The 13,352-nt window shown below is 39.6% G+C and overlaps 1 protein-coding gene across 1 annotated transcript in view; it reads right to left on the bottom strand.

The window, feature by feature from the left end:
- The window catches only part of LOC150075331 (transcription termination factor, mitochondrial-like), a 28,874-nt gene extending 15,889 nt beyond the window's left edge, over window positions 1–12,985 (bottom strand). The window contains exon 1 of the mRNA XM_090388450.1: window positions 12,027–12,985. Within this exon, the coding sequence (XP_090244576.1) occupies window positions 12,027–12,914 (888 nt within the window). The 5' untranslated portion in view covers window positions 12,915–12,985. The remainder of the gene's footprint in view (window positions 1–12,026) is intronic.
- Between the last annotated feature and the right edge of the window lie 367 nt (window positions 12,986–13,352).

Genomic DNA, 13,352 nt, shown 5'->3' with positions numbered 1-13,352 from the left:
TGTCCTGGGGTATCGTCCAACAACAGCAGCATCCTCATTGGATAATTATTTTCATCACAGTAGTGACATACCGCTGGACAAACCTTATCTGTATACCAGTTTGTGAAGACATCTTGTCACCCAAGCCCTTCTGTTTGAAGTTCAAATGATTGGTAAACTTTCTTTAATGAGCCCCTTCATCACCCTCTGTGTTTCAGAGTGACAGACAAGCAATGGCTCAGTTTCACTATTCCTGAAGCATTTCCACCAAGAAAAAGATCTAAATGGTCATTGGCAGATTTAAATCCAAGAGCATGTTTCTTCAGGGGAGATAAAAGTTCTTTAAGGCATCTTCTTCCAATAAACGCCAGTCTCGTCTGCATTGAAAACAAGATCAGGTGGATATTCACCTTCCTCTACAAGTCACTTGAAGTGCTCAGGATATATGCCCTTGCTGCTTCTTTGTCACCACCGGCAACCTCGTCTGTTAATTTTATATTGAAAATTTGAGTTTGCTGCTTGAAATTAGCAAAACAGCCTTTGCCTACTATGAAAGTTTCAACACCTCCTTTTTTTTTATCTTATCAAACAAACTCTTCCCTTTATCACAAATAACTCTTAGTGTGAGAGGAATGTATCTTTCAATATAACTCATAAACCCACAGTGACAGTAAGTGCATTTTTCAAATCACAGAAATTTTTCAAACTGGCAGATATAAAGTATTAGGTGACACAGAAGCATAAGGCAGGTATAATCTAATCTGTAATCAAGTCACAAAGGAGGTTAGGCAAGCGAAGGCAGATTACGAGAAATCTTTGGCAAAGGATGCAAAGAAAAACAGCAAAGAGTTCTTTACTTATGTAAACTCTAGAAGGAGAGGGATGAATCAGATTGGACCACTTAACATAGATGGGTTGACTATTGATGATCATGTTCAGGTAGCTGATAAACAATGAGTATTTTGCATCTACATTCACACGAGGAGTCATTCAATGAGTTGAGTGACTGAAGTTTATCAAACGCTAACAGGGAGCTAAGTGATTTTGTAATAATTGAGAGCAAAGTGGAGGAGAAATTGTTGAAGATAAACATAAGGAAGGCACCTCAGGCGGATGGGATCTATCCAGTTATATTAAAGGAGGCAGCAAAGGAAGTAAGCAAACCATTAGCCATAATTATGAGAGCTTCCTTGGAGATCCCCATGGACTGGAGGTGTGCAAATGTATCGCCAATTCACAAAGGGGGTTCAAAAGGTGACAAGTAACTACAGACCTGTTAGTTTAACTTGTGTTCCTTACTTCCGGGGAAAATAATGGAATCAGTGGTTAAAGAAGCATTGCAGGATCATCTAGACAAGACTGCAGTAATAGTTGAGACACAGCATGGGTTTGTTAAAGGGAGGTCTTGTCTGACTAATTTGATTGGATACTATGATGTAGTCACAAAGGAACTGAATGCCAAAAATAATTTTGATATCATATACTTGGATTCCAGGAAAGCTTTTGATACTGTTGCACATGGAAGACTGCTGTACAAATTGGAGAGGTATGGCATTAAGGGTAAGTTGCTACAATGGATAAAGGGATGGTTGAGTGGGAGACGACAGAGTGGTAATCAATGGACACTGCTCTTCGTGGACAAATGTTGTTAGTGGAGTTCCCTAGGGTTCGGTGTTGGGCCCATTGTTGTTTTGTATATTTATCAATGATATTGATGATATGTGTATCAGGTTTAATGTCCAAGTGTGCAGATGATACAAAGGTTGGCAGGGTTGTTACTGACAGTATGCTACTCCAACTGGATCTAGATAAGTTGGGAAAATGGGCTGAGAAGTAGCAACTGAAGTTTAACATTGACAAATGCAAAGTACTGCATATGGGTAGTGATAACCAAAGAGAAACATACCAACTCTGTGGTACTACACTCAGGGAAGTGGAAAGTGAAAAAGACCTGGGGTAATTGTGCAGTCAAATATGAAGTTCGCTGAGCAGTGCAGGTCATGGAGTCTTGTCAATGATATATAGAAATTTTTCTAGCAGGGACAGGGAGGTGATTATCCTGTTATACAAGGCAATGGCCAGGCCACACCTAGAGTACTGTGTACAGATTTGGAGGCCTCATTTTAGGAAGGATGTAGAGTTGCTAGAACAAGTACAAAGACGGATAACAAGGCTGACGAGGGGAACAAAGGGGTGCTCTTACCAAGAACGGCTTAAGTTCTGCAAATTGCAGTGCCTGGAGAATAGGCACCTGCGAGGTGATCTGACTGAGGTGTATAAGGCCTTGAATGGGTTGAGTAAGCTGAATGCTGATGGGATTCTTCCTCTAGCTCAGACTAAGAACCTGAGGGGGCACAGTTTCAAACTGAGGAAAGATAGTTGTAGAATAGATGTGTGGAAATTTGCCTTTAGCCAGAGAGTAGGTGATTATTGGAACAAGCTTTCATCTTTTGTTGTAGAAGCTAATAGCCTAAATAAATTTAAGGCTGAGCTGGACAGGCATTTAGATTGAATGGAGGGGTGAAATGGGAGTGTTTTGTATTTTTTTGGTTCATGCTGCATAAGCTTGCTTTGTTGCATCGTATGCCTCTACTAATGCTAATATTCCAGTTGTCATAAATCAAACAATTATAAATCAAGGGCCTACTGTACTCAACATGCAGCCTAATCATGGCCTTCTACATGGAATAATCCCTTCCTTATTCCTGCCAGCAAAATTCCTGTATATTAGTGAGAAAACCCCATGTGCTGTGCTTGCAGTCTATCAGCACTGCTCAGACAACTTCATATCTGACTGACATTACTCCCAGATTTTTTTCATTTTCCACTACCCTGATTGTAGTACCCCACAGTTTGTACATTAATCTGGGATTACTGTTACCCATATGCAGTAATTTGCATTTGTAAACTTTAATTGGCAATCAACCTTAATTGCCATTTCTCAACCCAACTGCCTAATTTTTCTAGATCTTGTTGCAGTAGCATACCATCATCACCCATCCTGCCAACCTTTGTATCATCTGCAAACTTCGTTATTAAGCCTGATATACCTTCAGCAATATCATTAATAAAAACAGAAAACAACAATGGGCCCAGCACCAAACCCTGGGGGTTCCCAAACTTTGCAGTCCACATCATTTTTCATATAGGCATTGATTAGCAACCCTAACCAATCTGGTTGCCCTACTTTGAACTCTTTCTAGAGCTCTATGTCTTTCTTTAAGTATGGCCTCCAGGCTTCAGCACAATATTCTAAATGCAGTCTAACCACCATCCTATAGGAAGGGACAATAACATACGTTATTGTCCCTTCCTAAGAAAAGAGATTCAGCGCCTATGAGGGCGCTGAATCTCTTTAAAAGTTACAGCTGTCAGTTACAGGCTCCGCAAAAACGATAAGTGTTTGCCTTTTATTTACATGATTGTTATTTTATATTGTACTTAATACGTAGTCATATAGTTATAGTTACGCTGGTTATTTTTTATTTTTAATTTAGATAAAGAGTTTTTGTGGATTTTACTTACGATAGGTAAAACCGTTATTTCATTCCATTTTTGTAGCCATTGTTTTTGGATATAGTGGTAGGGAATTCAAATTTTTTAATTGAGGTAGCTAGGTAGCTCTAACGCATAATTATATAGTAATACGCTTCACTGTTTCTATTTAATAGTTTCTATTCAAATACTATTGACATTTAATTTATTTATTTTATTAATTTAAACTACCATGCCCCAGACTAGAGCAGCAAAGCAACGGGCACAAAGTGGCAGGAGTGCTGTGACTCGGGGGAGAACTGAGGGGGGCAATTCTCCAACGCATCACAGCCTAAAAAAATGTGCAACTTGTGAAATGTTTGCCGAACTCTCTGGAACGGAACATGATATTGCCATGGGGGATGTCTTTGTGTGTGCGCGATGTAAGGAGAGTAAGGAAATCAGGCGACAACTCAGCGTTGTTATGGGCCTATATGAGAGTTTGAAGGACAGGGTGGATGCCCTCGAAAGATCTAAATTGAGGGGCCCATCAGGCTCTCAGCTGCCCACATCAACGCCAGAGCTTGCACTTGGTCATCACGCAACACAGCGGCAACCCCTAAGGCAGAATGCGCTGGTCCCACAGGAACTAGCAGTTGTTGGTGACTCTATTGTCAGGGAAACGGGGAACATGCTTTGTAAAAAGGATAGGTGGAACAGGACCAGGGTATGTCTGCCAGGGGCAAAGGTTGATGACGTTGTAGAGCGGATATCATCTTTTAAGGGCACAAAAGGTGATATAGTTGTACACGTTGGCACTAATGATATTAAGAGTAGGAGACCAGCAGAATTACTTAACAAGTACAGGTCACTGCTGAACAAAAGCCGAGAATTAGGGTTGAATTTGAAAGTGTCTGCAATTCTGCCCAGACACGATAGGAGGGAGTACATGATGAGAGCCTTGTCGATCAATTCGGCCCTGGAAAGATTGTGCAGGGCTCAAGGGGTAGAATTTTTTTCAGCCTGGACTGTACTTGTTAACAGGAGAGATTGCTTCTACAGGGATGGGATACACTTAAATAGAAAGGGTGCAAGAATATTTGCTGATGCTATCGAGGCAATGTTAGGTGGGTCGGAAAACTGCTAGTTTGGGGGGATACAAAGACTAATAGTTTAACAGTAATCGCAGGCAGAGGTGAAGGTGATTCTTGCACAATTTCTATTAGAATAAGAAGCGACCTGGAGCGAGGGGTGTTGGGGGTTTCAGGGACGGATGGCAGTCATCATGGATTAGTTGGGTATATGGGATGTGTTAGGGTAACAAGGAATAGGCATAGGAGCATGTATGCTTGCATGTATACCAATGCTAGAAGTATAGTAAATAAATTTGATGAATTTGAAGTGTTGGTCAAGACATCAAAGGCGGATATTGTTGGGATAGCAGAGACGTGGTGTCACAAAGATATAAGGAATGCAGAACTGGAATTTGGGGAGTACAATGTGTACAGAAAGGATAGACAGGACAGAAAGGGAGGGGGTGTTATGCTGTTAATTAAGAAAAACATAAAATCAAAGGAAGTGCACCCAGTTAATATAGATGAACAGTGCTCTGTTGAGTCAGTTTGGTGTGAGATAAGCACTGAGAAAGGAAAAATAAGAGTAGGAGTGTGTTATAGGCCTAATGACTTGAATGAGTACAATGAACAATTGTACAGAGAAATAGAGTGGGCCAGTAAATCAGAATGTCTTATAATGGGGGATTTTAACTTCTCAGATATTGACTGGAACTTGTGGGTTGGTCACTCACACACTAGTCAGACTTTTGAGGATTTATTGGATGATTGTTTTCTGCAGCAGCATGTTCGAGAGGCAACCAGAGAAAGTAACACTCTTGATCTGGTTATCAGCAGTGATCATTCGTGTATTAAGAATTTGCAGATAAAGGAACCACTAGGTGGCAGTGATCACAGTGTGCTGAAGTGGGATTTACTCAAAGAGGTAACTACCGTCAGGGGTAAAGGAAAGGGTTTTTGCTTCCGTAAAGGGGAGTACAGTGGTCTCAGACAGTTTTTAAATTCTGTACACTGGGATCAACTGACGATGTTACAAACAGTAAATTCTAAGTGGGAAGCATTCAAAGAATTAATCGTGGAAGCTACTAGACTTTATATACCGATTAAGAAATATCGTTCAAGGTTTAGGCCTAAATGGTTATCAAATGAACTAATGAGACTCGTGACAGAGAAGAAAAATGAATGGGATGCATATAAATTATCAGGTGACGCAGAAGCCTGTGGCAGATATAAGCTAGTCTGTAATCAGGTCACAAAGGAGGTTCGGCAGGCGAAGGCGGATTACGAGAAATCTTTGGCAAAAGATGCTAAGAAAAACAGCAAGGATTTCTTTACTTATATAAACTCTAAAAGGAAGGGGATGAATCTGATTGGTCCACTTGACATCGATGGTTCGACTGTTGATGATCCTGCTCAGATAGCAAACAAACTGAATGAGTATTTTGCATCTACATTCACACGTGAGGAATTATTACAATTTGAAAATGGAAGAAGGTTATCAAATTGTAGCAGTGTGCTTAATGATTTTGTAATAACTGAGAGCAAAGTGGAGGAGAAATTGTTGAAGTTAAACATAAGAAAGGCACCTGGGGTGGATGGGATATATCCAGTTATTTTAAAGGAGGCGGCAAAGCAACTAAGCAAACCCTTGGCCATAATTATGAGAGCATCCTTGGACTCAGGGGAGGTTCCCACGGACTGGAGATGTGCAAATGTGTCCCCAATTCACAAAGGTGGATCGAAGGGTGACACGAGTAATTACAGACCAGTTAGTTTAACTTCTGTTCCGGGTAAAATAATGGAGTCGCTGGTTAAAGATGCATTGCAGGATTATCTAGACAAGACTGCAGCAATAATTCAAACACAGCATGGGTTTGTTAAGGGAAAGTTTTGTCTGACAAATTTGATTGGTTATTATGATGTGGTCACAAAGGAACTGGATGCAAAAAATAATTTTGATATCATATACTTGGATTTCAGGAAAGCTTTTGACACTGTTGCGCATGGAAGACTACTGTACAAATTGGAGCAGAATGGTATTAAGGGTAAGTTGCTACAATGGATAAAAGGATGGTTAAGTGGGAGAAGACAGAGGGTGGTAATCAATGGGTGCTGCTCTTCGTGGACTAATGTTATTAGTGGAGTCCCACACGGTTCAGTGTTGGGTCCACTGTTGTTTTGTGTATTTATCAATGATATTGATGAAGGTATATCAGGCTTAATGTCGAAGTTTGCAGATGACACAAAGGTTGGCAGGGTTGTTAATGACAGTAATGGCAGTGTGCTACTGCAACAGGATCTAGATAAGTTGGGCAGATGGGCTAAGAAGTGGCAACTGAAGTTCAACCTTGACAAATGCAAAGTACTGCATATGGGTAGAAGTAACCCCAGAGAAACGTACCAACTGTGTGGTACTACACTTAAGGTGGTAGAAAATGAAAAAGACCTGGGAGTAATTGTGCAGTCAGATATGAAGTTTTCTGAGCAGTGCAGACAGGCTGCTAGGGCGGGTCATGGGGTTTTGTCAATGATATACAGGGTGTTTCAGTTAAACGTTTCAGAACTTCTAAGAGGGGTAGGGTACATCCTGACAACTCGAAATAATATAGCAATGTGGGGTCGGAAATGCTTTCCTTAAGCGGTGTTGTACACAGAAGCACCATAAAGAAAAGAGACCGTAAGTGAGAAACCGTTTTAATAATACATGAAAAGAAGCAAAAGGTACATGGATTAAAGTCAGTGTTTGAAGTTTCTTCCACGGGCTACAATGCACGCCTCACATCTCCGACGCATGGACATCCGAACATTCTGGAATACTCCAGGCGAATTTCGAATTTCTTCGGCAGCTACTGCGATTCTTGCAACCAGCTCCTCAGCATTGTCAACAGGGGTGTCATAAACTAGCGATTTCGTATGACCCCAGAAATAAAAATCAAGACATGATAGGTCGGGTGACCGAGCAGGCCAACGCACGGGACCACCACGTCCGATCCACTGTTGACCAAATGTGACATCCAGGTAGTTACGAACATCTCCGCTATAATGGGCAGGGGCTCCATCGTGTTGGAACCACATTGTCTGTTGCGTCGATGCAGAAATCTGTTCATCTCTCAAAAGTTGTGGCAATACTTGCTGAAGAAAGATCAAGTAGATAGGTCCGGTTAGACGACACGGTAACAGGTAAGGTCCGATGAGGTGATCTCCCATAATACCGGCCCATACATTGACCGAAAATCGAATCTGTGCTGCACGACGTCGCACGACGACTTCTGTGTACAATACCGCTTCAGGAAAGCATTTCCGACCCCACATTGCTATATGATTTCGAGTTGTCAGGATGTACCCTACCCCTCTTAGAAGTTCTGAAACGTTTAACTGAAACACCCTGTATAGGAATTTTGCTAGCAGGGAAAAGGAGGTGATTGTCCCTCTGTATAAGGCAATGGTCAGGCCACACCTTGAGTACTGCGTACAGGTCTGGAGGCCTCATTTTAGGAAGGATGTAGATTTGCTTGAGCGTGTGCAGAGAAGAGCAACACGATTGGTGAGGGGAATGAAGGGATTCTCTTACCAAGAGAGGCTTAAGTTCTGCAAATTGCAGTGGCTGGAGACTAGGCACCTGCGCGGTGATCTGATTGAGGTCTATAAGGCCTTGAATGGGTTGAGCACGCTGAATTCTGATGGGATCCTTCCACTTGTTCAGATTACCAACCTACGGGGACATAAGTTCAAATTAAGAAAGGACAGATGTAGAATAGATGTGCGGAAATTTGCCTTTAGCCAGCGGGTGGTTAATTGCTGGAACAAACTTCCATCTGTCGTTGTGGAAGTTGATAGGTTAAATAAATTTAAGGAGGAACTGGACAGGCATTTGGAGGGAATGGTGTGATTTTTTTTTTTTTGGCTGATGCTGCATAAGCTCCTACACTTGCTTTCTTGCATCATGTGCCACTACTACTACTACTATGTCCTCCTACTTGTAAACTCCTATATATCATAGACAGGATACTGTGTGCTTGACCACTTGTTTACACTGCATGGAAAAGTTCATATCTAACTAAATCGTAACCCTTAAGTCTTGTTTATTCTGGACCACTTTCAATGCCAGTATCCCTAGGTTAAGTAAATCTTGGATTCCTGTCCTTACATTTAGAAGTATTAAACTGTAGTTGCCATTTGCGCAACTGACCTAAGTCATTCTGAAACAAAAAATGGTCTAGTTTTCTCTTCGATCTCTCTTTCAAAACAGTTTTAACACGTGCCGCCACCAGCCAACATCCATTTACTGTCCAACTTCAAACTCACAGAACCAACTTTTCATCTTCCTCGTTTATTCATTCAACTGCCATTTTCTGGAACAACCTTCCTTCATAAGTATTTCCTAAAAATTGCAGTCTACAGAAATTCAAGTCTAATGTCAACAAATATCTTCTCAACCTTCAACCCAAGTGCGGTACTAAGTGCTATAGGTTCTAATACCTCTCGTGTTTGGGGTTTTCATAAAAAAAAAACACTTTCAAATTCAACCCTAACTGACTGTTTTTTTGCAACATTGACCTGTACTTCTTAAGTAATTCTGCCCGTCTCCTACTCTTCATATCATTAGTGCCAAACATGTACAACAATATCACCTTTTGTGCCCTTAAAAGATGATATCTGCTCTACATCATCAACCTTTGCCCCTGGCAGACATACCCTGGTCCTGTTCCACCTATCCTTTTTGCACAACATGTTCCCCCGTTTCCCTGACAACTAGTTCCTTTTGGACCAGTGCATTCTGCCTTGGGGGTTGCCGCTTTGTTACGTGATGTTCAAGTGCAAGCTCTGGCACTGATGTGTGCAGCTGAGGGCTTGATGAGCCCCTCTATTTAAATCCTCCAAGGGCATCCACCCTGTCCTTCAAGCTCTTATATAGGTCCATAACAACGCTGAGTTGACGCCCGATTTCCTCACACTCCTTACATCATGCACATACAAAGACATTCCCCTTGGCAATATCATGTCCCATTCCTGATTGATCCACAAATATTAAACAAGCAGTACATTTCAAAAGGTTGTGATTCAGAGGACAATGCTCACCCAATTCTCCCATGAGCCACAGCACTCCCATTAGCTTGAGCCTTTTGCTTTGCTGCTCTGCACCATAATATCCTAAAACAACCATCCTAAAACCATTAGTCCCCAACTAATGAATTTGAAGCCCTTCCCTTTTCTTTTCACCACAAAAATCTTTTTTCGATACTATCCATTTTATGACATTGTGATCATTACCTGCTATTGGTTCCTGCACTGTCAAATTCTGGATGCAGTTTGGTTCTTATAATGAGAACCAAGTTGAGGAATTGTCCATTATTACCAAATGTCTATTAAATCAAAAGTTCTTTTGAGACCATTTGTACCCCACATAACTGAAAATTTAAATAGTTACTCTATATATTTATGTATTAGAAACATTTAAATAATGTTAAACATTAAAAAACAAGCTTTTATTTATGCTGACTTTAATTTTCAACTTTGAATAGTGAAGGCTAAAACTTTGAATTCAAAGTTTTTGCAGAAACTATTCAGAGTTGGAGCTAGGAAGCTAAAGGTGAGATAGTGGTGAATTTCAGAGTCAAGACATCTGAAAAAACACAGTTGGTTTAGCCTTTATTTTTACAATATCTGACACAGATAGGTTTTTCCCCCCACCATATTCCTTACATATGAAAAACAAACAAGCAGGGTTTAACTTCTCTAACAGCTTTAATTTCTGCAGAACACTAATATGTACACACTTTCTCTTCAGTTTTCTTAGGGGCCATGATGATATACTAGGTGTTATAATAAATTAACAGGGCACAGAAGAGCATATGTCCATAAACAAACTGGGATGCTTGCTGTTGGATGCCTTGGTCCTCGAGTTACATGGGCACACTTAGAATACATGTCTGTTACATTCTAAGTCTAAAATCAATTGTTCACTGAATTATGTACATATTTTAGACAAATATTTGTATATATATTATTGCTTGCCTTTTAAAACTCAAGATTTTGTTCATCTTCTTTATTAGATGAAATTCATTGAGAGTTGTCTTTGGGTTTATTATTCAAGTTCTCAAAAAGTAAACTTTCAGGATTGCCAACTGTTTTATAGCAAACATGCTTCCATATTGAAGTATCATTTACAGAGAAACCAAGTTGCAGCACAGTACTAAACAGGCTATATGGAGAATAGTTCATTTACATAATCTAGAGTTAATCCACAGGGCTTTTATCATATATTATCTCCTATCATCTCTGGACAGAACTGCAGACGTGCACCTTTGTCACCTTTTTGTCAGACATGATATCTTTCCAGCATGACCTTATATTTATTTACCAAGTAGTCAGTCATTTATGTTTTTAGATACTGGCAATCACATGAATCACTGTAGATCCTTTAGTACCTTTAGAAACTGATTAGCCACATCAACAATTTCTGCACCTAAATGACTGACTCTAGTTCTGTTCCATCTGTCTTTATTACAGAATATATTAATGGTTTCCCTTACAATTGAATCATCCAATAAAAGATTACCTTCTGTAGATACAGGGCATTCTGCAGGAAAAGATCTAATCCCAGGCTGGACTCGGGCAAGTGTCACTCAGCATAGAATTAGACACTTGCATCCCTGTCGAGACTGTGGTTCGATTTTTTCCTAAGGCATCAACTCATGTTCTCAGAGACAATCTCATCTAGCAGTACACAAAGCTGAAATTTAGTCATCGTGCTCACCACATCTAATACATAGAAAGAATCACCATCAACCAGAGAAAGTTCTGCATACATGCAACAAGTATGAGGAAAGAGGCTGTAACTCAATGTGAACTGACAGTGACAATTCTCACATCCACCATGACATTCTGTGACATGTTATGCATACCTCTTCTAGTTGAAACCATAATTGCATTTAAATAAAGATTTAAATTTTAAAAAAATATCAAAATAAGATCTAAAGAATTTATGACAAGAAATGCATGCAAAATTGAATGCATAAATAATTGCACAAAAAATAGAAAATTTAATTGGAATGAATATATCAATCGAATGCAAAACACAAGATGGGGGGGGGGGGGACTCTGAGCAGAATAAATAATGAGTGGCAAGGAATAAGAAATAAAAGCTTAATACTTTTTTCCCACAGAATGCTGCTACTGCAGCCATATGAAAGGCTGAGATCAGCTCATGGGTTGGTACACCTTAATTAATACAGAGTATGATGGGACACTAAACAAGTTATAGCAGCAGACACCTAGGTGTATAAAGTTCACCAAACTGGATTTTTTTTGGATTAGTTTTAAACTAGGGAAGCTTAAAATTTTATTCCTAATTCTGACACTATATTGGATAAAACGAACAGAACCGGTTAACAACCGTCTTACTACAAAAAATCACAACAGCCAGGTCGCTTATTTATAATAAAATATTTATAATAAAATGCAAGGAAAACACCAATGAGAGTGTGACAACTACCATACCTTTTTCAATTTTTTGGGTGAAATAGCAAGCAAATTTGGATTCTTGTTATTAAGATAATAAATCGTTTCGTTATTACAGTTAAGTCGTTCAGCTAGATATTCAGCAACACTAAGGTGGCCTTCTAATGCTTCTGAGTTCGCTTTCCACCTGCGAATCGTTATTAAAAAGTCATTTTCTGTGCATCGCAACATCCATGTTTTTAACTGCATATTAATCGTTTTAGCAACAGAAGCACGGTGAATAACAACATCTTCACTACCTGTAAGGCACATCAGGTCACTTAAAATTGCTTCTGATGTTATTCCTACATTTTTTATTACTTCCACACGCCTTTTGAGCACTGAAAAGTCCAGCCTCAGCAACCGTTGATAACGAATAAGTTCTTTGGACATATCTTTCACGTTTATTCCTAAATGTTGCGCCATGTACAAAACGCGATTTAAAAAATCATTTGGTTCATCCCATTGGGCACGGATGGCTTTCAAATTTTGCTCTGGAAGCAGCAGTAACGGCAATTCAATTTTTGAAAGGCCAAGTTTCTCAATTAAACGGAATTTATATTTGAGTGTGATTGGCGAAAACGTCAGAAGCCACGGTTCTTCTTTTATATCGCTTATTTTATAACCACGAGTCAATAGCAACTGTACTACCTCTTCTGTTTTATGACGAGTAATTTTTTGTAATTTTGGATTTTTATTTATGATTTCTTCTATATCAGAAGGCTTACATTGAAATAAATTCAGTAAATACGTGGGAAGCCAGTCACTGTTAGTAAGTGAAACCTGGTAACATTTTCGAGAAGGAAGTCTACACGTTTGTAGGCTCAAGGAAAGTAATTTGAAATTAACACTAAATGTCAACCCTGATATACACCTTAATATCAACATGAAATTGCGCGAAAACTTAGTGGTACTTCAACGTAAAACCTAATATCACACTTCGTTTAAAACAACACCGGATGATCACAACTTCTGTACCAAAAATACTGACTTCGGGATTAGCGATAGAAGGCCATAATTGTAAACACAATAATATATGATCTACAGGCGCCACCTACATGGTATCAACTACATGGGATTGAGAATAAATAAATAAAACCGCAGGTAACAAAGCCAGTTTTTTTTTTTTTTTTTTTTTATGTGAACCCCAAACACGAGAGGTATTAGAACCTATAGTACTTAGTACCGTGCTTGGGTTGGAGGATTGAGAAGACGAAAGAAGATATTTGTTGACATTGGACTTGAACTTCTATAGATCCTAATTTTCAGAAAATACGTATGAAGGTATGTTGTTCCAGAAAACGGCAGTTGAATGAATAAATGAGG

The sequence above is a fragment of the Mastigoproctus giganteus genome, chromosome 14 (genome assembly GCF_048544385.1).
Source record: "Mastigoproctus giganteus isolate SK-2022 chromosome 14, ASM4854438v1, whole genome shotgun sequence".
Lineage (NCBI taxonomy): Eukaryota > Metazoa > Arthropoda > Arachnida > Uropygi > Thelyphonidae > Mastigoproctus > Mastigoproctus giganteus.
Note: the sequence above shows the minus strand (reverse complement) of the source record. Positions and strands in the feature narration are given on the sequence as shown.